This window comes from Euleptes europaea, chromosome 9, assembly GCF_029931775.1.
Source record: "Euleptes europaea isolate rEulEur1 chromosome 9, rEulEur1.hap1, whole genome shotgun sequence".
Classification (NCBI taxonomy): Eukaryota; Metazoa; Chordata; class Lepidosauria; order Squamata; family Sphaerodactylidae; genus Euleptes; species Euleptes europaea.
Genome location: NC_079320.1, coordinates 39618547 through 39643429, shown reverse-complemented (window position 1 = coordinate 39643429; position 24883 = coordinate 39618547). Strand labels below are relative to the sequence as shown.

The 24883-nt window shown below is 43.5% G+C and overlaps 1 protein-coding gene across 2 annotated transcripts; it reads left to right on the top strand.

Moving 5' to 3' along the window:
* The first annotated feature begins 3896 nt into the window (after positions 1–3896).
* On the top strand, positions 3897–24059 carry SETD7 (SET domain containing 7, histone lysine methyltransferase). 2 transcript variants are annotated; one of them, XM_056855643.1, is made up of 8 exons: positions 3897–3936; positions 10911–11040; positions 11629–11830; positions 16388–16577; positions 19596–19677; positions 20794–20911; positions 21928–22085; positions 23877–24059. In XM_056855643.1, exons 1-8 carry the CDS (start codon positions 3897–3899, stop codon positions 24055–24057), a joined length of 1101 nt encoding a protein of 366 aa, XP_056711621.1. In that variant the 3' UTR covers positions 24058–24059. The 2 variants fall into 2 exon arrangements, with proteins under 2 accessions (XP_056711621.1, XP_056711622.1); XM_056855644.1 differs by lacking the exons at positions 19596–19677; positions 20794–20911; positions 21928–22085; positions 23877–24059 and adding an exon at positions 13023–13113 and having other exon boundaries at positions 16388–16527.
* Positions 24060–24883: the final 824 nt, after the last annotated feature.

The window sequence follows — 24883 nt, the reverse complement described above, 5'->3', positions numbered from 1 at the left end:
TTCTACCCTTGCACTGGGGATTCCCCCTCCTGAGTTCGTGCCCTCTTATGTGAGCTTGCTTACAATCCCAAGCCATAGACGTGCCTTTATGCTTGCCAGATTAAATGCTTACCCAACTGCAGAGATGTCAGGTCGTTTTGCGAAAACTTTATACTCAGATCGAGTTTGTGAATGTAAATCTGGAGATATTGGGACTTTACACCATCTCTTATTGTTTTGTCAGCACTGGTCAGCTCCTCGGTTGCGTTGGATCACCCCAATATTGTCTAAATACAAACTTCCCTTGGAGTCCTGGGTGATATCCCACATAATGGGAGATATTCATCCTGGTATCACTAGTTCTGTTGCAAGATTTTTGGCGGAGGTGATGTCGCTCAAACGTCAAAACAAAACAAGCACGTAAACTGCGAGTTGAATGTTGAAACAGATTTTGTGATTTCAATGAGACTGGTTCAGGGGGAATATATTATTATGGTATTGGTGATGCTATGTTTAGTAATTGTTTTCTACTGTGTTTTAACCTTAAGTATACGTTGGGTGTTGTAAATTGATTATGTGTTGTTGTATTATGTATTATTGTTATGGTTAAGCTCAAGACCTTTGGTCAAAGGAGCTAGTAAATAAATGGAATGGAAAATTAAAATAGGAAAAAAGGGGGAAATGCCCCATTGAAAACAGTGAGGCTGCGCCACCCAAAAAAGGGGCACAGCCCTACCATTGCTCAAGGGGGCGTTCCAGGGCAAAACAGCTGTGGAAGCTGCCTAGAAATAGCTCCACCCCCAGGAACGCCTCCCCAATGCCAGCGTGTGCTTTCCCTTCTGGGACAGCCCTGCTAGTGTGGCTGCGCTGGTGGCCGGCAGCACCCCAGCATGTTTGCCCCTACGCCTGGGTAGATGGCACTTATTCCATGATAAGGTGGCACCTATGACTGCGTGGGGTCACGCTGGCTTCAAAGGAGTTTTTTGTGTGTTTTTCAAACTCTTGGGAGTGATACAAGGATTTTCTGCTATAACTTTGCAGATCACCACTTATTAATGAGCTGGGGAAGGAAGCGTTAACACTGGTTGTGTGAATTATTATTTTTTAATCGTCCTACAGCGCACTGATGACATTACACAAATGTGGCTAATTGAATGGGTGGGGGAACCCTACGTGCTTCAGGTTCTGTGGAGCAATCATACTGCCAGCCTAACATGTGAACGGCACTAAATCTTCTAAAGCAGGGGTATCAGATCAGGGGCCAGATCAAGCCCCTTGAGAGCTCTTATCTGGCCTGTGAGCCAGCCAAGCTAGCCAAACCCCCCCCCAATCCCGACCTGGGGTGGTGAACCTGCTGCAGGCTCGCCAGCCAAGGCAGCCACATACACACACACAGCCATGATGTGGCCTGGCGAGCCTGCTGCTGGCTTGCCATTAGAGGCAGCCACTCCCTTCCCCTTGCTCCCGATCTGGGCTGGCGAGGCATGGCCCAGCCCCAGCCAACCAAGTGACATTTACGTCACATCCAGAAATGAGTTCGACACCCTTATTCTAGACCAGGCTTGTCCAAACTGCAGCCCCGGGGCTGCATGTGGCCCTGGGCGGCTATGAATGCGGCCCAACACAAAATCATAAACTTACTTAAAACATTATGCATCAGCTATCATTAGTGTTAGTGTATTTTATGTGTGGCCCAAGACAATTCTTCTTCTTCCAATGTGGCCCAGGGAAGCCAAAAGATTGGACACCCCTGTTCTGGAGCATATGCTTAGACTTGTAGTGCAAGTTAGTCTGCCAAGAATGCAAGTGTGGAGAGTAGGTCTGTAAAATGCTAACACCTCGATCCAAAAATGCAAGTATTCAGAAGTTCCATTGAAATTGGTGAGATTCACCTCCAAGTAAGTGTATTGGTGTCCGTGAACTTATGATAGTGGCTTGTTGCCAAAAGGACCTTAGAAACAGAAACAAGACTGACAAAACAAAGTCTAGGGAACTGGCTTAATTTAAGGTCCCTGCAAAGTACTCTCATTGCCCTATCAGTTGCTCAGTTTGTGTAACAAAGAAAACACCTCTGCCTGTGCGAAAAGTGCATTTCCTTGACAGATGAAGAAACTAAACCTACCCAATCTGGATTTTAATGCAAGTCTTTGTTTAGAACAGGCTTGTCCAAACTGTGGCCCCTGGGCCACATGCGGCCCAGGACGGCTATGAATGTGGCCCAACACAAAATCGTAAACTTACTTAAAACATTGTGAATCAGCTGTCATTAGTGTTCGTGTATTTTATGTGCGGCCCAAGACAATTCTTCTTCCATGTGGCCCAGGGAAGCCAAAAGATTGGACACCCCTGCTCTAGTTTGACTCTCAGGCAGGCATGATCCGCCCCTATACTTTTCATTATAAAAACCATAGAATTATCCGGTAGTCTTCCAACAGGGCACTTTTTGTGACTTCTCTCCACTAGCATTAATGGCCACTTACACATGGGAGGTTTTGCCTTGGATTTGCCGCTCTCTAGATGCACATTTTCCCCATCTGAGGGCGAAAACGATTGGTCGCTTTAGTCTCCTTTACTCCGTTTCAGCTAATTTTCAGCCAGGATCGAACGCGCGTTTGATCCTGGCTGAAACAGGGAATAAAGGAGGCTAAAGCGACCATGCGTTTTTGCCCTGAATTCTCACAACTCTCCATGGGGCTCATTTTTGAGTTCTGAGAATTCGGATGGGCGAAATAAGAACATAAGAAAGGCCCTGCTGGATCAGACCAAGGCCCATCAAGTCCAGCAGTCTGTTCACACAGCGGCCAACCAGAAGCCACAAACAAGACGACTGCAGCAGCACCATGCACATCTAGAAAGTGGCAAGTCCAAGGCCAAACCTCCCATGCATAAATGGCCTAGGTTGACTTGGACGGCTATCGCTATGCCTTCAGATTCAGCACTTCTTGCCGGTGGCAGCCCAGTAACTTTTCAGCAGTTCCCCTTTGTGTCGCGCAGCCCCGGGCTTCACCGTTCTGCGCGCCACGCTTCCCGCCCATTGTCAAAGAGTACAAAGAGAGTTTAATACGGTCCAAGACCAGCATAAAAACATACCAGATATACATACATAACACATATAAAAGTGCATCAAGTGTGAGCCCCTACAACATCTTACAATCTCTCACTCATAAAAGCCGTTAAGCGCTTAATTAAAAAATATTACATGTTTGGAATTAGCATAAATATAAAACCGCTCAACCATTAAGTACGACCGATGCACGCCTGATCCTCATTGCTTGCCCCCCAAATTTGGCCACTTTAAAAGTTATCTCCATATCCTTGTCTGAGAGCATGTTAGAAAGACTAAAAGCTCTGCATCGCCCTGGGAGGTCCGATGATGCAGAAAGAACGGCGTCTCGTATCTTGTTGTAGATTTTGCATTCGAACACAACGTGCTCAAACGGTCTCAGTACTCCCATCAGAGCAGGGGGCATAATCGTCCTGCATAGGTCTTCCCCGCCCGCCTGGGTGCGAAAGCGCCAGCAACCTCGCCCCGGCGTGGCCCCTCTCCCTCGCCGTCGACCGAAACGAAAGCGAGCACGTGCGCGCCTCGGCTGGGCCTGGATCCCTCCTGGGCGGGGAGGGGCCAAGGCGCGGCGTCGCGTGCCGCCTGGTCCCTGCTGCCGCCGCGCCGCAGGGCTTCTGCTTCTGGGGGCTGCGCAGCAGAGCCGTCACTCAGGGGAGGGAGGAGGGCGGGCCCAGGGTGACGTCAGCAGATCAGCTGCTCTATAACAAAGCGGGCAGAGCCGAGCGTGGAGAGAGAGAGAGAGAGCGGCGGCAGAGGTAGCTCCTCGCCTGCCTGCTCGGCGACCTGTAGGGGGCGCTCGCCCGTCCGCGCTCCCGGCCAGGGCCAGCCAAGCCAGGGGACTCTACGGCCCGCCATGGACAGTGACGAGGAGACGCTGGAAGAGACCGTGGAGGGTAACTGCCTGCTGGCTATAGGCCGGGGCGCGGAGCCGTCGGGAGGCGAGGGGAGGGGAGCCGAGGCGCCCCCCTGCGGCGAGCGGTGGGGCTGAGCGCGGTGCCTGCTCTCCCTGGGGCTCGGCTCCCACGGGGTCGTTTGGGGTGGGGGGGCGGCACAGCGCGCGAAGCGGGACCCTCTGGGCGAAGAGCGCGCCGGCGGGAAGTGGGCCGGGGGTGGGGGGCGCGCACCTGGCCCGGCCTGGCCTACCCGGCCGGAGACAACTCTCGGGCCCGCCTCCCCCCCCCCGGAAGCCCGGACGGAAATAGTTGCCCCGCCGGGAGGGAGGGAAGGGGGGATCGCCTCGTCTCCTCCCGCCTCTCTTCCCATGGGGAGGTTGGGAGATGGTGAACTGCAGAGTAAGTTCTAGCGGGGTTGCTGCTGGGACTTCCTTCCTTCCGGCTGAATGTGTTTGGGACGGCAACGGCAACCCGGAGCTTCCAAATTCAGAGAGCATCTGGAAAACGCGCGTCTCTCTGACTTGGCCAGAACAGTCGTGTTGTCAAAAAAACGTTTACCGCAACCATGACCGAGGAAACGCAGCTGGAATGACAGTTGAAGCGTTCGTGATGTTCTCACTGCACGATTTATGGAACTGGCCCTTACCAAAATTGAAGATGCATGATCAAAATTGCAAGCTTTTACTCTTCTTCTTTTTTAATTCCCTGCTTTCCCCCTTTTAAAAATTTTTTTAACTGTTTCAGTGTGCCAGAAACATCTTTCTGCTGTAGCTTTTAGTATCAGTGCAGATTTCTAGGAGAAAAGGATGTTGAGCTTGGCCTCTGGTTGCTGTGGCTCAGTCTGTCCTATTCTACAAGAGGAATGATAATGTGTCTTGAGGACATGTAGATCTCAACAGGCCTTGAGTGTGGGAAATGATTATGTTCAAGTGCCCATTAAGGGTTGGAGGGAGCTTCCAGCTGAGCTCAAAGAGGAGCAGGCAGGTGTGTGTCTGTGAAAACACAGTTCTGATGCTGGAAGAGAAAAGGAGAGAAGCAGGGAGTGACTGCTTTGATTTGGCTGGAGCATTTGGGGTGTATAGGGATCTCTCTCTGGGGATCTGATGTGGGATAGCAGATCTGCTGCCCTGCAGGAGTGCCTCTGCTTCTCTCTGTGCTCTTGTACTTGTATGTTTGCAAATAAAGCAAATACTATGAAAACTGTTTCCAGTTCTCTCTCCTACAAAGGGCACCACCAACCCAGGTACACACCACCTCAGCAACGTCTCACCACTCAGGGAAATGTGCAGCATAATATTCAAATGTGTACCAATCTATTTCTTTTATTTGTCCTCCCCCTGCAAGCCAGGCTCAAGGCAGCTGAAACTGTTTTAGCGCAGCCTAGAGAGAGATGCTTGCTGCTTTTATTCTTTAGGGTTTTTGTCTGGAAAGCATCATTTCTTGCTTTTGAGCATGTACTTTTAAATGTTACTCCCAAAAAGGATACAATGATGTATTTATTGTGAAGTCATCCACATTGTTCCAGCTGAACTGACAGAACGGGTACAGTGACTATTATACGAAGTTAAAACGTAACGTCTTTCACTCTAAGTTGCAAATTATTAGCTATGCATAAGACAGGTTGCAAATCTGGCACTCTGTAATTTGGACATAATAACTACCCAGAGCCAAAACTTTCCCTCGTAGGTCCCGTATGAACTGTGGGCCTTAAGCTGCTGACTTCATTCCTGATGTGACTGTGTTTAAATGCTACCTTCTGTTTGAAGGAGTAACTCCTTATTTATTGTGTTCTGAGCCTGCCCATAGTCATGTGCAAGTTCCATTGGCCCTTCCCTAAGCCCCACAGCATAGATTGCAGCTGTGCCCAGGCCTTTTTCATATGGAAGCTGAACATGCATGATGGGGGAAGGAAGACTCTGCCTCCATCCTTATTTGTGCTCAGTTTCCATGAATGTGCTGTGGGAAAAGAACTGGCATGTTGTGTAAAATATTTTGGAATTTTTTCCAGTGTTTGAAATGGAAAATTACTTTCCAGGGGCAAACTTTAGTAGAGACAACTAAAATTATGGTTTGCGACTAATTATTAGGTAATGAGAAAGACAACTGTTGCATAATCTAAGCAACAATAATGGTGTTTTTCAAGAATGAAATAGATAAACGTTGCTTACTCGATAATGTAGAAAATACTAGGAGTGGGCACTTATCAGTCAAAACTATTGGTCCAGTATGTTTTAAGCATTAGGGAGTGGGGACACATTTAAATTTCAACAGGTTTGACACTTGTGTTGACTACAAAATTATAGTAATTAATTTTTCCCCACCTAGTAATGTATTATTGTAGCTTCTAAGAATTTCAGGTAAGCTTTCTACAAATGTGAACTATTGCTGGTCTGCTGTTTGGCTTTTAGCCTGGAATACCAGGGTTAGTTGCAATTTTTAGAGGTGTACTTGAAATAGAAATAAAGCAAAGAAACCTTGAGAGGATAGTCTCTGGTTTCTGCAGCAAGACAGAGACATGGCCAGTCCTAGGCCACTGGTGACTGCTTGTGTTTCTGCTCTACTTGGAGATGCCTACAGATGTAACAGGCAGCCAGTTAGTAATAGAATCTTTGCTTTGTTGCTGGGTTTTCCTTTGATTCCTGCATGCTGTGGGGCAAGCAACTCTCATTCCTACCCTCACTGACAAACCATAATAAAACAAGAAAGATAAGTTTGCACCTATAAAGTGCAGTCTTGGCTTTGTATATATAACAGTATGATCAAATAATAGGCAGTCAGTCAACCAGTAGATTGATCACAGTTGACTGGTGTGGCCTTTTGTACACATCTCTGAACTATTAGAGGTTGAGTATCCCTTATCCGAAAAGCTTGGGACCAGAAGTGTTTTTGGATTATTTTGGATTTTGGAATATTTGCGTATTCATAATGAGATCTTGGGGATGGGACCCAAGTCTAAGCATGAAATTCATTTGTTTTAAATACACCTTGTATACATAGCCTGGAAGTAATTTTATACAATATCTCTAATAATTTTGTGCATGAAACAAAGTTTGTGTACATTGAACTATCAGAAAGCAAAGGTGTCACTATCTCATCCACCCACCACAGAGCAGAGAATGTGTGGGAAAGACATATCACAGCTGAAGGGGGCTTTCCCCCCCCCCCTTGGGAATGCTGAATAAACTGTCGAAGGCTTTCACGGTCAGAGTTCATTGGTTCTTGTAGATTATCCGGGCTGTGTAACCGTGGTCTTGGTATTTTCTTTCCTGACGTTTTGCCAGCAGCTGTGGCAGGCATCTTCAGAGGAGTAACACTGAAGGACAGTGTCTCTCTGTCCTACAGTGTTACTCCTCTGAAGATGCCTGCCACAGCTGCTGGCAAAACGTCAGGAAAGAAAACACCAAGACCACGGTTACACAGCCCGGATAATCTACAAGAACCGCTTAATAAACTGCCTGCGTTTTGACTGCAACCCGTCACATGAGGTCAGGTGGTGTCATATCCTTGCTTAAAAAGCTTTGGATTGTGGATCATTTCGGATTTTCGGATAAGGGATACTCAACCTGTAATAACTAAATTATATTAGAGGCATGAGCCTTAGCATCATGGTCTGACTCAGGACTCCTTCACATTTCTGGAGTTCCCTATGACCCTTTCTCTGTGGGCTTTATCAGCCTGATTTTAGAGATGAGCAGGGGCTTGAGATTCAGGGGTTGTCAAGAAGTTGAGGCCTCTCAATTTCTTGGTGTGTTATTTCTTTGGTTCAGGCCTAGGAGGCCTATGAGTTTTGTGCTGTTAGGATTTTGGAGCAGTAAAATAGTTACACTTTGAAAACTGCTTCTGTGGAGGAGTAAGGTAAACCCCAGCTGCTTCTTGTTAAACCTTTCTCTCCCCTTTTTGGAATGCAAGGCCGTGCATTGCCATAGTAGCTAATTGGTCAGCCATCATGACGATGTCCAGGTGCAAGCTTCTTCGCCTGAACATCTCTGAGTGAGTCAGCAATTCTGACCAAGCGATTAATTAACAGCTAAGTGCTTTCGTTTTCTCAATTGGTTTCTATGAGCTCATCCTTTTGAGAAAACTAATATAAGGATAGACCAACCCTAAACAAACTATGCATGCTTTGGGGTACAGCAGGAGAGCTGTGCTGGCTGCATCACAACCCATTTGATTTTGGCCCTTGAGGGGGAAACTTTGGTCAAGCTGACCTGCTTGGAGAAACCTTTGGACAACCTTTTGAAACTCTTGAATGCTGGAAGCATCTTTGGAACTTGGTAACTATAAACCTGATGCAAGAAACCTTTGCTAATCCTTTTGAACCAAAAAGGCTTTTGAATGTATTAGCTAGCTATGCTAAATAGTTTATTATTTTCTTGCTTGAAACTTCATGAACCTTTTCTTTCCTGTAAACCAGCCTGAATCTTATAATAAATTGTTAGCCTTTAAATGGATTGTGTCTTTTGATTTTGGGATTCCAAGCCTAATTCTAAGCGCCTTGTGTGAGTGTAAAAACCACCTACCAAAAACCTAAGACATTTTGGGAGTGTAATCTTTCCCTGGCAGGCCTCTACCTTGCAGGGTAAGCGTTGCACTCAATTTTGGAGTGAGTTGGGAGAGGATTGCCCTTATCTTCCCCCTGGAGCTCAATCTTTTGACAGGGCTGGTGGCAGCTACTCCTTGGACTTGGGGCGAAAGCCTGGAGTTCAAGGTTTTGTCTTTTGGAAAACTTTTGACCAAACCAAAGCAGCCTCCAACTGGTGGAGACAGGTTGGGGAGCTCTTTGACAGGGGTGTTCCATTAGACATGAAAACTGTATTGGAAATACATAAGTGGGGAAATTGGTCACTTGAAAGTAGCCTGCTAAGTACTCTAAAACCAGCTCAGTCAGTGAAGGCCAGTGACGTCTGGTATGTTTGGGGCAGAGAGAGAGAGAGCCTGCAAAAATGGCCAGTATGTTACCATGTAATCTTGTTTCTGTCTGGGGCAAAACACACAGCCAAGGCAACAAAGGAGTGGCTCAAGAAGAAGCACATTAAGGTCCTGGAGTGGCCTAGCCAGTCTCCAGACCTTAATCCCATCGAAAATCTGTGGAGGGAGCTGAAGGTTCGAGTAGCTACACATCAGCCTCGAAATCTTACTGACTTGAAGAGGATCTGCAAAGAGGAGTGGGACAAAATACCTCCTGAGATGTGTGCAAACCTGGTGGCCACCTACAAGAAACGTCTGACCTCTGTAATTGCCAACAAGGGTTTTGCCACCAAGTACTAAATCATCTTTTGCAAAGGGATCAAATACTTATTTCACTCATTATAATGCACATCAATCTCTGACTTTTGTCTTCTGGGTTTCTGGGGGTTTTCCTGTTATTCTGTCTCTCACAGCTACAATAAACCTACCATTAAAATTATGGACTGGTCATTTCTTCGTCAGAGGGCAAATGGGTAAATTCAGCAGGGGATCAAATACTTTTTTCCCTCACTGTAAGTCTTGATATCAGTTGGTAATGAGCAAACCAGCTACTGTAAGTTTAGGATTTAATATTGCTACCTCTTGCCATGTTTTTATCGTTCCGTTTTTGTACAATAAATCTTGGTACCTGATATGTCCAAATTATTTTCTTTCATTGTTGTTTCCATAAGCATTGTAAGGAGCCATTAATAAAGGAGTGGGACTGAGTCTATGTTTGTTCTTACTCCATTTCTGAATTAAACTTTCACCAATAGGATGTGGAAGATATTGTTTCATTTACTTTGTTACATTTTTAATTCATTACATTTTTAATTCATAATAACCGATGGAGTCCACAATTAAGCTCAGCTTGTTCCACTTTCAGATTCCTAGTATCTGGGGTTACAATCCAGCCCCTGTTCCAGACTTACCCTGCTGCATAATAGTAAAGTTTTAAATTCGGGACCGCCAGTCCTCCTGTTTTTTTCATCCTGCATGCATTTGAATTTTATTCTTGGTTTTTTTCCTGCCTGTATGTATTTGTTGATTTTTTTTTGCTGCCATGTTCCTATTGTCTTATCACTAATAGTGATAGGTATAGTTTGGAAAAGAAAGTTTATTCTGGGGAGCACGTTCATTTTAACTGTTGCTATCCTTCCCATCCAAGATGTTTGTAGTTTGGACAAAGATGGGCTGTGGATTTTGGTGTTTCATTGGCAAATGGAAATGTAGTTATGCAATGATCTTTCTGAATGGTGTTGGTTCTTTGGCTTGGATCCAGACTAGACGTTTTCGCAGGCTCAAGGATTTCTGCCTGCGGAGTGCATCCTAGATCTGTAGACTCCATAAACTGAAAGAAGGAGAACTGTAGGCTCTGTTGCTTGACAAATTTGTCAAAAACATTTTTAATGCTTGAGAACAAGACCCTAGCAGTGCGTACATAACAATATGCTTTGTGACATTGGGCTACTGTAAGCTGTTCCATTCCAAGCACGTATTCATTGGTGCAGTAAGTTTCAGATACTCCCTTTTCTGTTCTGGCTCAGTATGGATAATGCTAAACTATTTGCTAAGTTCTTGTAGGTTATCCGGGCTGTGTAACCGTGGTCTTGGTATTTTCTTTCCTGACGTTTCGCCAGCAGCTGTGGCAGGCATCTTCAGAGGAGTAACACTGAAGACCACGGTTACACAGGCCGGATAACCTACAAGAACCAATGAACTCTGACCGTGAAAGCCTTCGACAATATTTGCTAAGTGTTTATCTTTTCTGTATGAAAGCTTTTTTTTTTTTGCCTTTTGGAAGATTAAATCTCTCTTAGAAAACTCACACAGGTGTCTTTAAAATGGTTTCACTAGCACACTATCAAAAATAAATTCTATGGATGCCATTGACAGCTATTTTTATAACTACATAGGTCTCAGCAGTTGGGTGAAAGGCAATCGTGGAAATATTATAAATAAATAAATTCATAGGATTTAGTATATTTACCGTATTTTTTGTGATCTGATTTTATTATTATTTTTAGGAGCTCTTGATGATGACGGACTGCCCCATGGATTTTGTACAGTCACATATTCATCCACAGACAGATTTGAGGGAAATTTTGTGCATGGAGAGAAGAATGGTCGTGGCAAGTTTTTCTTTTTTGATGGAAGGTTGGCATATTGTCGTTTTCTTTTTCTTTAGTAATTATTTGTGAATACCCCACAGTGCTTAGAAGTATATTCTTTGACTTCTAGATGTCTTTTTTTTCCTCAGTGGCTATGTGAAACAGTAAATGTGAACTCTTTGGAAGTTTTATCAAAGGTGGATTGTTGCTACTTATTTGTTTAATTCTGCTCCCAGTCTTCTGTAAATTGTTTATTGCTTTACCGTCTTTGCTATAATACACTTCACATCTAAATATAATACACTTTTGTTTATTGCTTTACTGTCTTTGATATAATACACTTTGGCATCTAAAATGACAGTGTATAGTCCTTGAAGGAATGGAAGTGCTGAAGAGAAGCGATGGGTTCTTTTCTGCAAGCATAGAGCCTCCCCCCATCCACAATAGCTGCCCATTCATCTCAGTGGAAAAGAAGGGGGCAGCCGTTTGCTAAAATATGCTCAGGTGCACACCACAGCACATGTGAGGCTTCATGTTGGGGTGCAAAATACTTTATTAATGATGGCTTGAAAATGGATAATATAGATGAAATAATACATATGGCTCCTCTGCATTATCGATTTCTCTTTGCCAGTACACTTGAAGGTTATTATGTTGATGATGCTCTGCAAGGCCAGGGAGTGTACACTTATGAAGATGGGGGAGCTCTTCATGGCACTTACATGGATGGAGAACTAAATGGGCCAGCCCAGGAATATGATGCTGATGGACGACTGATGTTTAAAGGGCAATACAAGGATAATATTCGGCATGGTATTTGTTGGATATACTACTCAGTAAGTCGGTTTGACTTCCTCAAATTGATATTTAAATTCTTTCTTGGTAGGTTACTGATAAATATACTTGTGTAATTATGCTCTGTAAATCAGGGCCGGGGACAGAATGGCATCTGATGCAATGCAATGGCAAAATGTTTTGTATTGGCAGGAGAGGCTCTTGAAACAGAAGCCTTATGTACTATGTAAGCCATATGAGGACTGAGAGCTGGGTATGTTTAGCCTGGAGAGGAGACGACTGAGGGGTGATATGATAGGCATCTTCAAGTATTTGAAGGGCTGTCATATAGAGGATCGTGCAGAGTTGTTTTCTGTTGCCCCAGAAGATAGAACCAAAAACAGTGGGTTGAAATGAAAACAAAAGAGTTTTCGACTAAACTTTAGGAAGAACTTCCTAATAGTCTGGTTCCCCAGTGGAACAGGCTTCCTCAGGAAGCCTACAGGCTCTTCTTTGGTTTTTAAGCAGAGACAGATGGCCTTCTGACAGCAGTGCTGATTCTGTGACTCACTATGAATTTAGGCAGATCGTGAGAGGGAGGGCAAAAAGAGATGAGCCAGTGCTCAGCTGTTGTGGCCCTTTCTTATATGCCCAGGGTAATGCTGGTTGCCAGTTTGGGGTCAGGAAGGAATTTTCCTCCAGGCCAGATTGGCCAGGGATCCATGGAAGCTTTTTGCCTTTTTCTGGGCCTAGACCAGGGGTTACTGCGGGAGTAGTGGGGAGTGAATTTCCTGTGTTGAGCAGTGGGTTGGACTAGATGATCCCTCATTAGCAAATGACACAGTAGAATGGGATAGATTTGCCTCACAATGAATGTTGCTTGTGTGAAAAGTACACTGTGTTATGGTAGCCATGCCTTCTATTAGATTTGGGACTCATGAGTGAGGGATCTTTCTTGGTCTCTATTTTTCTCTCTTTAGGACAGGGGCTTGTCTTCGTCCTGTTTAGTGAATATCTGTCTTTAATGGTTCTAAATTTAAAGACAGTACAGCAGAGTTGCTTCTTGTTTATACGGACAAATAGCTCTATTCAGGCCATTCAAGCTAGTGACACTTTGCCTAAATAAATAGTGAATAGGTTCTGAATGAACATGCTTCGGGCATCAATCCGTGGTCACAAAATGTTCCAAACTCTGAAGCTAGAAAAACAAATTATGCTGTTTAAACTTCTACATTTTTTGCTGTCATCCCAAAGAACATTGATGAAGCTGACTTTTGCTGGCTGTTGGATTTATGGATATACCTTTAGAAATTAGGCCTGCAATCCTAAGAACACTATCCTGGAAGTAAGTCTAATTGAATAAAATGGGACTTAATTCTGAGTAGGCCTGTTTAGGATTATTGTCGAAGGCTTTCACGGTCAGAGTTCATTGGTTCTTGTAGGTTATCCGGGCTGTGTGACCGTGGTCTTGGTATCTTCTTTCCTGACGTTTCGCCAGCAGCTGTGGCAGGCATCTTCAGAGGAGTAACACTGAAGGACAGTGTCTTTCAGTGTCAAGTGTGTAGGAAGAGTAATATATAGTCAGAAAGGGGTTGGGTTTGAGCTGAGTCATTGTCCTGCAAAAAGTAACAAAGGTAATGTTCTAATCATTGTCCTGTAAGTATCAAGATAATATGCTAATGAGGGTGTGGTATGTTAATATGGAACCATTGTATCCTGAAGTGATCTGTTAACATGTGCAATCCAAAGCTAATCTGCATGGCTATTGTGGACTGTAGTCATGGCTATTGTGGACTAGCTTTGGATTCCACATGTTAACAGATCACTTCAAGATTCAATGGTTCCATATTAACATACCACACCCTCATTAGCACATTATCTTGATACTTACAGGACAATGATTAGTACCGTATATACTCGCGTATAAGCCGAGTTTTTCAGCCCAAAAAAAGGGCTGAAAAAGCCGAACTCGGCTTATACGCGGGTCAATACGGTGGAGGGAGGGGGGAACTTACCTCCATCACCGCCGCCGCTGGGCCCAGGCGCCTTCCTTCGGCCAGCAGGGGCCTTCCTGGGCTGGCAGGAGGCCCCCGCCGGCCGCGCCGCCGCCGCCCACGCGCCTGGGCGCCTTCCTCCGGCCGGGAGGGGCCTTCCTGCGCAGGCAGAAGGCCCCCGCCGGCCGCGCGCCGGGGCGCCTTCCTCAGGCCGGCAGGGGCCTCCTGCTAGACCAGGAAGGCCACGCCGCCGCCACCGATTCGCCGCCTCTCCCGGTAAGTAGGGGGTTCAGGGGCTCTTCCCCCTCCCCCCCTTGGATGGCACTGGGGTTGGGGTGGGTTGGGAGGGCCCGGAGGCCGGCGGGAGGGCGACCTGGGGCAGGGCCCTGCGCTCTAAAATGGCGGCCGCCATTTTAGAGCGCAGCATTGCCGGTAAAGGGAATTTCTTATTGACCCTCGGCTTATACGCGGGTCAATAAGAAATTCCCTTTTCTGGCCTCAAATTTAGGGGGTCGGCTTATACTCGGGTCGGCTTATACCCGAGTATATACGGTACATTACCTTTGATACTTTTTGCAGGACAATGACTCAGCTCAAACCCAACCCCTTTCTGACTCTATATTACTCTTCCCATGTGCTGGCACTGTAGACAATCTAAGGGATGGTTCTCCCACATGTGGTAGGAATGCCCAGAGGTTAGGGACACAAATACTTTACATATTTTCCTTATAATTTTTAGTATCCTTAACCGTAGATTTTAAGCTAATGTTAATGAGTACAACAGGGAACTCGGGGGTAAACAAGAGGGACCAGGCCACATTCAAGGCTATGTTATTAGCAAGCAAAGCATTAATAGCTCTGGGTTGGAAGGATAAAAGTAAATGGACTATAGAAATCTGGCACAACTATCTGTTTGAATTTATACAGTCGGATATCATTGAGATGATTCGTCAGAAGACTTCATGGGAAGATAAGAACAGGGAAATCACGAATAGATGGAAGACCTATTTAGAGTGGATATCAATGGAAGGCAGAAAAGACATTCGGTAGAAGATTCGGACTTTGTGCCCGTGGCTGGGGTTAAGAGACTAAAAATTATAAGAAGAAGGAGTGGGGTTAGGGAGGGGGATGGGTGGGATGGAAGGGAATGAGAAAAGTACGTTATATAAAGAATGTATGTAGAAAAAGAAATAAATATTTGAAACTTGTATAAAAAGAAATAATAATAAAAAAATAGTTCTCTTCCTACACACTTGACACTGAGAGACACTGTCCTTCAGTGTTACTCCTCTGAAGATGCCTGCCACAGCTGCTGGCGAAACATCAGGAAAGAAAATACCAAGACCACGGTCACACAGCCCGGATAACCTGCTTAGGATTGTTTCTTAATATTTTTCTTAGTAGCCATATATAGGAAAGCTTGAATCGTGTTGGCAAATATACTACAGATATTTTCACAATGAAAATAATATAGAACCCCATGATAGTTGTCTTTAATAAAAGATATTTGCAGAAAGAGAGCCTAACTGGATCATAGCTTGTATGACTCTCATCTTTGGGACGCACAAGCTAACATGCCATCCTAAGCAGAGTTACACCCTTCTAAGTCCACTGCAGTCTTCTTAGGATGGCCCTCTAATTCCAGCTCAAGTCTTTCCTCTGTGAACAATTTTTAAACAATTTTTTGCTATCAAGTCACAGCTGACTTATGGCGACCCCATAGGGTTTTCAAGGCAAGAGACATTCGGAGGTGGTTTGCCATTGCCTGCCTCCACACCACAACCCTGGTATTCCTTGGACGTCTCCCTTGCAAATACTAGCCAGGGCCAACCCTGCTTAGCTTCCGAGATCTGATGAGATCGACCTAGCCTGGGCTATAGTAGAGGGCTTAGGAGGCAAACTAGCGGCGTTGCCTCCTAAGGAGGTTTCAGCACCGTCGAAACCTCCGCCCGGCACAAAAAACCCTATGAGGGTTGCACGGGAGATACGCCAGCAAAAAGCCTCCCAGGGCACCGGAACATCTCCCAGCTTGCCGCTGCAGCCTGTGCCGGAGGCCAGCGGGAGGCTGCGGCGGCGTCCAGGGCCACCGCAGCGGCGGCCAGGGACCGGCGGCCAGGCCTGCACGCCGGCGCTGGGGCTGCTCAAGCTGGCGTGCGCCTTCTGGCCACCTGCGGTGTGGGCCCCTGTTCCGTCGGAGGCCTTTGTTGGCCTCCTAAGGCCTTTGGGTCGGGCTGCCGGCACATTTCAGGAATGCGCTGTTAGCCTCAGTGTTCAGTGTTTGGTGGAACCAAATTGATGCATTTTGCTTTGTTTTAGTAGAAATTGTATGGATTTGTCCTAGGCATTATACAAGTAAAGTAAATTACATGCAGACTACAATGATGTGATGAGAGATGAGCACGGTTAGCTGGGGATGTCTGACATCCTGGGACATCATTGGGGACACTTCAGAGTCAAGGGAAATGAACCTCTACTTGGCATCTGTGGAATCAAAATATCGTGTAGGTATTTTGATTACAGAAATTGTTAACTTTACAACAGACACTGTCATAGGGTTATAAGAGAACAAAATTTCCCCCCAAGTACATACTTAAATTTTTTACCAACCTTACCGTTCTCTTTCAGGATGGTGGGAATCTGGTTGGAGACGTCAATGACGAAGGAGAGATGACTGGAGAGAAGATAGCCTACTTGTACCCTGATGGGAAGACGGCCTATTATGGGCACTTCATAGATGGTGAAATGTTAGAAGCAAAGTTGGCAACCCTTTTATCCGTAGAAGAGGGAAAGCCACAGTTTGAAGTTGTGCCTGGCAGTAAGTTCCCACTACAGCTTTTTTTACTTTTGCATCACATGAAAAAAAAAAGGCAACTATGCTAGGAAAAGTTGAAGGCAACGGGAAAAGAGGAAGACTCAACGTGAGATGGATAGTCTATAAAGGAAGCCATGGCCCTCTGTTTGCAAGACCTGAGCAAGGCTGTTGATGATAGGGCGTTTTGGAAGACATTAATTCATAGGGTCACCATGAGTCAAAAGTTATTTGATGGCACTTAACACATACACATCATTTGATTGTATGATATGTATACATTATGCTCAACATACCCTTGAAGATGATAACTTAAAGTAAAAATGTTGCTCTTGTCAAATTTTTTTTTTGCAAGGAGCCTTTTTAACAATGACTTGACAACCTGGATAGATGCATTTTATTTTTCCCCATGGACATAAAATGTACATGGGGTTCAAAGGAAGTCTCCTATACAGGCACTGACCAGACTCAGACCTGCTTCAATTTCAGTTATTGTGTCATGTGCCCTCAGATCATACTTTCAGACCCCACTTATCCGGAACGAATGATTGCTACTATAAAGTGTAGAAATTTAGAACCACCTAAATTTTGTGTTTTGTACTTGTGTATGATTAACCTGGGTACAAAGTACACATGCTTTGTGCAGAGTTGACATGCGTGGTTCACTTACCACTTTTCTTGACAAAATACATGGAAAGGGGTACCACATCCTTTGCAAACTGCAGTTTCTATAAACACTGATTCATAGTGCTTACATTTTGACTTTTGCCTATGCATATCCAAGTATAAAATGTAAGATGAGAAGTAGCGCTCAGAGGATGCTATCTTTTTTTTCTCCTTGTTTCCTTTTTAAGCTTTGTTAATGATAAAAGTCTACCTAAAGTATACTTCTCATCTTACACAATAACTAACACTCAAGGGTTACCTTTGTGTTGATGTTGTTTCGGCAAGAGATAACCTAACATAGATCAAGAACACAGTAGTAGTATTTCTTGAACCTTTCCCTCTCTGTCCAACTTTCTAAACTTGCTGTGCTCTCTGGGCTTCACTGAACCCAGTGCCAGCATTTTGTTGGGCAGGTAAATGTGTAGGTCTTCTGTCATGCTGCTGTTGAATCCTGTTCCCCTGCCTTCATTCTTTCAGTTGTTTAGAAAATTTGTGTGCTGCCTCTCTAGACCTCCCCAAGGCAGCTCACACATAAAACAAAATCAGGCTAGGAATTTAAATGACTCAATAAAAACAAACCATGCCCATAAAAATCAATAAAATAGCCAAACCAGTGAAATATATAATTAAGAACATGTCAATAAAAGCAAGTTGTGGCATTATAGCATAAAAGAAATAGAGCAATCTAAAATGACAAAGCAGATCTCAAAAGTGTGAACAGACCAAAAAACAGCTTTAAAAGATGGAGCCCTTAGTGAAACACCTGGGTAATTAGAAATGTTTTGGCTTGACACCTACATTAAAGGAAAACAGGAGTCAAGGGGGAAAGCATTCTGAAGGCAAGGTGCCACCATCGAAAAAGCCCTGATCCTGGTTGCCCCACGTTAACTCTGCAGGCAGAGGCACATAGAGCAGGGCTTGAGAAGAGGATCTAAACTGGACAATATGGGAGGAGGTGGTCCTTCAAACACCCTGCCCCCAAACCATTCTTCTTGCCTTGCAATATATAGCTACTGCATAGAAAACTGGAAGGAGGAAGAGTGAGCAAGTTCTTGTGAGGGAGAGAGAGCAAGAGCTTGCTTTTTGCAGTAGAAGTACTTGTGGATTGCTTCTAGAATCTCACTGGTCATAACCTTCCTGCAGGTATTTTGTGATTTTTTGGGGAGGTCCTTTTCTTACAGTTTGAGAACCTAAGGCATACAGTAAGAGAATGCAAGATTACATAGTAAAACGGTTGTTGTTTCAAAGCTGCTGAAACAAAGCTAACAAGACAGCTTACTCTGAAAATAGAACATAACTGCATTCTGCAAAAGGCTGATTGTATTCAGATTATGGACTCATTTTTTAAAATTTGGTTTCCAAGGGAAACATGTCCTATCCATCTTCAAACATCTAGCTTTCTTACCTGCCTGTTCTATGTGCCATTTTTTCATGAAGAAAAGTACCAAAGGGCTTATTTTAAAAGGGAGGATATAAATTTCATTTTGAACCCTTTATTTAAAAATTCAAAAACTAGAACACTTCTGGGCAAAATTGGCCAGTTATGTTCTAGTTAAATAAGTTAGGAAGCATTGGGCTGGATCCTATACCTTGATTCCTCTTGGTCCTCCACTGTGGAGTGCACATTCCTCTGGCGCTTAGGCATTTTCTTTTATGCAATGAGCTGCAGTGTGCCTAGTGGAAGAGGAGCAGGCTACGCAGCAGAGGATCGCCTCCACAATGGGCAAAGAAAGATGAGTGGAAACAAGATATAAGATCCAAGCCATTATTTCTAAGTTGGGTACCTCTGAACTGATCTGGATAACAAAATTATATGTCTGGTGACTATTTGCAGTTGCAGTTGCAGAGAGAACTAAAACAAAAAGTGAAATAATTGGATGCAAGTTAAAAAAAAACAAGGTCCCCTGTGCAAGGTCCCCTGTGCAAGGTCATTCCTTATCCATGGGGTGACGTCACATCCCGACGTTTACTAGCCAGACTTTGTTTTACGGGGTGGTTTGCCAGTACCTTCCCCAGTCATCCTCCCTTTACCCCCAGCAAGCTGGGTACTCATTTTACCCACCTCGGAAGGATGGAAGGCTGAGTCGACCTTGAGCCGGCTACCTGAAACCGACTTCCATCGGGATCGAACTCAGGTCATGAGCAGAGCTTTGGACTGCAATACTGCAGCTTACCACTCTGTGCCACGGGGCTCATGGATGAAAGTTAATTAACTATTAAGACAGCCCTAAGTAAGATATCTTCCCTTGCTTTTTTACAAATTAAATTTCCATGTGGTTGTACTGAATGCATAACCCTTTAATAAGAAAAATGCTTGGATTTTAATATTATCTATTCCTTTACTGATTTTGTTTTTAGGCCCAGTTTACAGTTTTGATAAATCTACTTCATCCTGCATCTCTACAAATGCACTTCGTCCTGATCCTTATGAATCAGAGAGGTAGAATCACTTTTTTATATAAATGAAACTTTCAGCTTGCTTAAATATTTTCAAGAAACTTTGGTTGTTCTGCTGGCATGTTAGTTCACCATCCTACAAACTTTTATTCCTTGAATGGTGAGCAAGAGTGCTTGCGGGAGTGCTTGTCAGATTGGCACTTTAATTTGAAAGATGTCTTGCATGGGCTCAGCTGAACTGAAATATTTTCCTTAACACATGAATTGACTTTAAATATGTATGGCTGTAGCAGACAACCTATTCCTCTTGAAAGTAGCTTTGAGGAACTTTTAAATCCAGACGAACTTGACAGTAAGGCTGGGCATCAGTTCAGACATCATGACCAAACTGGAGTTATTTGTGACAGACATGAAACTGGTTAATTGTTGGGCTTCCTTCCTCCTCTTATTGAAGACTGAAGATGGAAGTGTTCAGCAAACTCCATTTAGTTGTGACATCAAAATGTAGATGGCTTAACTCAGTGTTACCTATTTCTGTCCCAGTAACAGGAATTCGTATCTGGGATTAAACTGGAAATAAGAATCCCAGTAACTGAGATGGAAACTAATCTCTGTTAAAAAAGGTACACCCATATTTGGACATCACACCCATATTTGGACATCACAACTAACTGGATTTAATATTGGCTTGCCATGTAAAGGGAGAGGGAAGAAGCCCAGCAATTTAATCTGGTTTATGCCTGTGACAGATGATGAGTTTATCATGAGCTTCAAAGAAGATGTGTGTCCTTCCACCAACCAATAAGCAGGGTCAAGAACGAAAGCATTCAGGCACAGAATTCAGGGGATGCAGCACATATATTTATACTTGCTTGGAATATAATGTAAAATTGGACCTGGGGTCAGATCCTAAATTTCCCACCCAGTAAGTAAGGGACCTTCCATTTGTGGATGATTCCTCACTTAGCAGGAGGGAACCTTAGGATCTAAGCCATTATATTGCAGAAAATTTCTGACAAGTCCTCTGTACAGTCTCAGCATTATTTTTATTGTTTTTTTTTGTGGGTAGAGTCTTAGATGTACACAAATAATATAAAAATTGATAGCTATATCAGTGTATCTACTGAATATAAGCATTTGATTTTTCCCTTTTTGTCAGGGTATATGTGGATGCATCTTTAATTTCTTGTGCTGGAGAAGGGTTGTTTAGTAAAATAGCAGCTGAAGCTGGCACAGTTATGTCCTTTTACAATGGAGTACGGATTACGCACCAGGAGGTAAAGTAATGAACTTTATTGCTGTTCATAGTACACTTTGCCATAATGATTCTCTCATTCATAGTTAACTCTATTATAGTTGGGATATACTTCAGATGTTTCAGTATGCATAAGGCTTTAATATACATTCAGGAATTTGGTAAAACGAGTGATCAAGGACACCATAGCAGTTGTGGGAAAGTGTCTCCCTGCATAGCCTGTGGCATGAAGGAAAAAGGAGCAAAATAACCTAATAATAGATAAAGAAAATGAGATTTTTCACAAACAATATGTTCATATCACTGTATTTATTTTACAGCGTCTATGGTCTTCCTTATCCAAAATGCTTTTATTGTGTGTGTTTTTTTAGAACTGGCTGTCAAGTGTTGTTTCCTTCTTTATTTGTAGAAGGAAGCCAGGGTGGTGTAGTGGTTACAGTGTCACACTAAGATCTAGGAGACCCAGGTCTGAATCCCCTCTGTGCCATGAAAGCTTGCTGGGTGACCTTAGGCCGGTCAAACACTTTCAACCTTAAGAACATAAGAAAGGCCCTGCTGGATCAGACCAAGGCCCATCAAGTCCAGCAGTCTGTTCACCCAGTGGCCAACCAGGTGCCTCTAGGAAGCCACTAACAAGACGAGTGCAGCAGCAACCTTCCCTATTTCACAAGGTTATTGTGATAATTAAATGGAGGAGAGGAGAACAATTGGGTCCCCATTGGGGAGAAATGAGGGGCATAAATGAAATAAATAATAAATATATTATGTGTTCTGGGGAAATGTTAATGTGCCCTAGTGCTAGCAAACCTTGTTGGCAGGTATGCCAGAAAGGAAAGAAGTGTGGGAAGACTTGGCTATTGATATGACTACTAAAGTGAAATTGTCTTTTTTTGAACTTGATTTCTGATGCACTGGCCATAAAGGGTTTTCACTGAGGTACTCCTGAAAACAGGCAAGATAAGACGGGTCTTTTCTGTATCTTTAATTTGACAAAATATAGACAAAGTTAACAGCACGGTACTTTGTTTTGAAAATTAGGTGGACAACAGGGACTGGGCTTTGAATGGAAATACAATATCCCTAGATAATGAAACAGTCATAGATGTACCAGAACCCTACAACCATGAAGCCAAATATTGTGCCTCATTAGGGCACAAGGCAAACCACTCTTTTACACCTAACTGTCATTACGAATCGTAAGTATTAAAGTTGCACTGACCATCTGATACTGCTTTTGAAATGTGAGGATCTTATCTAGTAATCCAGTAATGTGCTAACAGATCTGATCTAAGGACCAAACTGAGACCAAGAGAAACTCCTGCACTGCACAGCTGGGCTCAAATAAGCCATCCCTGGAAAAGGCCACTACCCAGGGTGTCCTCCAGGACACCCTTGTGCTTGATGGGGAAGCGATGAGGCCAGTCTGAAATGTTTCACTGTCCCAAAGGGCACAATCCAAGAGTCTCTTGTAATATCACACACTGTTATGGGGATGCAACACTTGGACTATGTACAGATACATACAATCCAAGAGTTGCACCCTAGCATCCTCTGCAACATTATCTAGAAAAGCACTTTTTGGATCATGGACTGATTAATTAGTGCTCTTTAAAATATCACGAGCTACCTGCTTGGGTTGCTTGCTCCGTTAAGTTAGCTTTGTGGAACCAGTCATTTAGAATGATCAACCAACAGTTCCTCCATACAGCAACAGAATGACCTAGACTCTGTGTGCATGTACATGCGCATAAGTGTGCTAAAACCTCTGATTCTCTTAATTAGAGCTACGTGGATGTGCCTTCATTTGTGGAGCTAAGTCAAGTCTCTGAGTAGGAATATGGAATTCTGAGGCTTTTCACTTTGCTGTTCCCAGAAACGCTGAAAGTTGGGAGAATAATGCGGTGTCATATTAATGAGAGAAAGCATTCGGGAGCAATTGATCGTAGTAGATATTTGTAATATCAGGGAAGGGCTGTGGTAGATGAAAAGTAGAGATAGGAAGCATGGGAATGTCTACAATATGATTTGTTCTATCCACATCAGTGATACATCATTTAAATACAGGCCACCTGCTTCCTTTATACAAGAACACTTAAGAAGTAATTGCCTTAAAACTCATCAGTCCTATGTCAATAATTCTGTTAGAATACTTGTTATTGTTTAAAGCAAGCAGACTATTTTATAGTTAGTAGCCTTGATTAAAAAAAAAGAAATTGTAACAGCTGGGAAATTCACAAAATCAGTTGTCATTGTTTTTAAAAGATCTCACAAAAATATCCAGAGTAGCCCAGAATTGCAGAATTTTCAACAAACATAGTACCCGTCTGAAACTAGATGCCTAGTGAATTCTGAAGTTGGAGTTACTTATTCTTGCCCAAAGAAATTAGTTATATGTATAGAGTTGACAGCATTTAATATCAGTGTGATCTTTGTCAATGATGAGGTTATAACTTTCATGCCACAAAGATCTTCACCTCCATTTCCAGACATTCCCTGGTTAGGATTGCACTCAGAAACTGTTGTCTCTTGGAATTCAAAATCCTAAATGGTTCCAGGAAAATCATGTTGGGGAACACACTCTATACTTTGCTAAACCAGAGAGTTAATTTGTGTAGATTTAAGCTAGCAGTTCAAAGCTTGGTGAAGCAATGTAGCCATGTCCATTAAGTTTATAAACATATAAAGAATTAACTTTTTAAAGAAGTGCCTTGGGCAGATTTTAAAAAAAGGTGAAAACCAGTATTTTAGGGTTTAGGGTTCCCAACCCAGAATTATAACTGATCTCCAGACTACAGAGATCAGTTCCTCTGGAGAAAATGGCTGCCTTGGAGAGTGGACTCTATAACCTTATGCCCTGCCGAGATCTCTGCCCTTCCCACACTCCACCCTTCTGGAATTTCCCAGTGCAGAGTTGGCAATTCTGTTTAGGCAAACATACCTTTTTTGTGCTCGAAAAAAATAACGTTACATTCTTCCTTACTTTCTAGGTATGTTCATCCTCGTTTTGGGCTGATTAAATGTATTCGCACTATTAGGGCTGTTGAAAAAGATGAAGAATTAACAGTGGCTTATGGCTACGATCACAATCCCTCTGGACAGAATGGGCCGGAAGCACCAGAATGGTACCGGGTGGAACTGAAGGCTTTCCAGGCTGCCCAAGAAAAGTGAAACGTATATACGGTTTCCATCCTCAGCAAACTGGATCTATGCACTACCTTCATACTGGAAATGGGACAGCCAGAGGCTTTTGTTCCATGGCTCCTCACTCTATGCTAGAGAGGGATTCCTTGCATACTAACAAATTTTAACCTTTAGAGCAATTTTTTAAAATTTCGCAAGTGCTGTGAAAGAACTATTTAAATATGCTATACAAGACAGTGTGATTATTTGGCAGTCATCATCTAATTCTCCATCATATGCAAGGATGCCAAAATTTAAGAAGAGTATAAAAAGACTGGGTTCCCCCCCCCACACACACACACACACAATCTAGTTGTTACTGTGCAACTACATTTTGTATACATGCCATTTGTGATAGTATTAGACTTGTGTAGTTTTAATATTCCTGAAGACTGGAGTATTTTTAAAACCTTTGAGTATTAACTTTAGAGCAAGTTTTTATCTTGGTGCATAGGAGTTTGGCCTTTTAAGTCCTCTCTCTAAACGTTATTGCTTTTTAAAACTTGTCTCTTCTGAATCTGCACAAAGGCTTAGGCAGATGTTCTCTATGCAGGGTATGTGTGGCTGGATGGACAAAACCATTTTTGACATGTTCCTAAAAACTGCAGGGCTGGTGTAAATCACAGGTAATTTCTAGTTGTTGATATTGTTGTGTGTTTTATTTTAAGTTGAAACAGGAGACAGGGTAATTTATAAAGAGATGCTGCTGATTAGAATCAATGTGGAAGAAAGTGATTTATAGATGAACAAAGAAGTCTCTTTCCTGCTTAAACCTTTCCCCTTCCTTTCCTGCCTCTGAATGATCACGTGGTTT

What these genes read in the sequence shown, in the direction of transcription:
- SETD7 (XM_056855643.1), top strand. Translation starts at nt 3,897, where the DNA reads ATGGACAGTGACGAGGAGACGCTGGAAGAGACCGTGGAGG. An exon ending in GCTGGAAGAGACCGTGGAGG is followed by an intron (nt 3,937 to 10,910) that starts GTAACTGCCTGC and finishes TATTATTTTTAG; the next exon opens with GAGCTCTTGATGATGACGGA. An exon ending in GTTTGAAGTTGTGCCTGGCA is followed by an intron (nt 16,578 to 19,595) that starts GTAAGTTCCCAC and finishes TTTTGTTTTTAG; the next exon opens with GCCCAGTTTACAGTTTTGAT.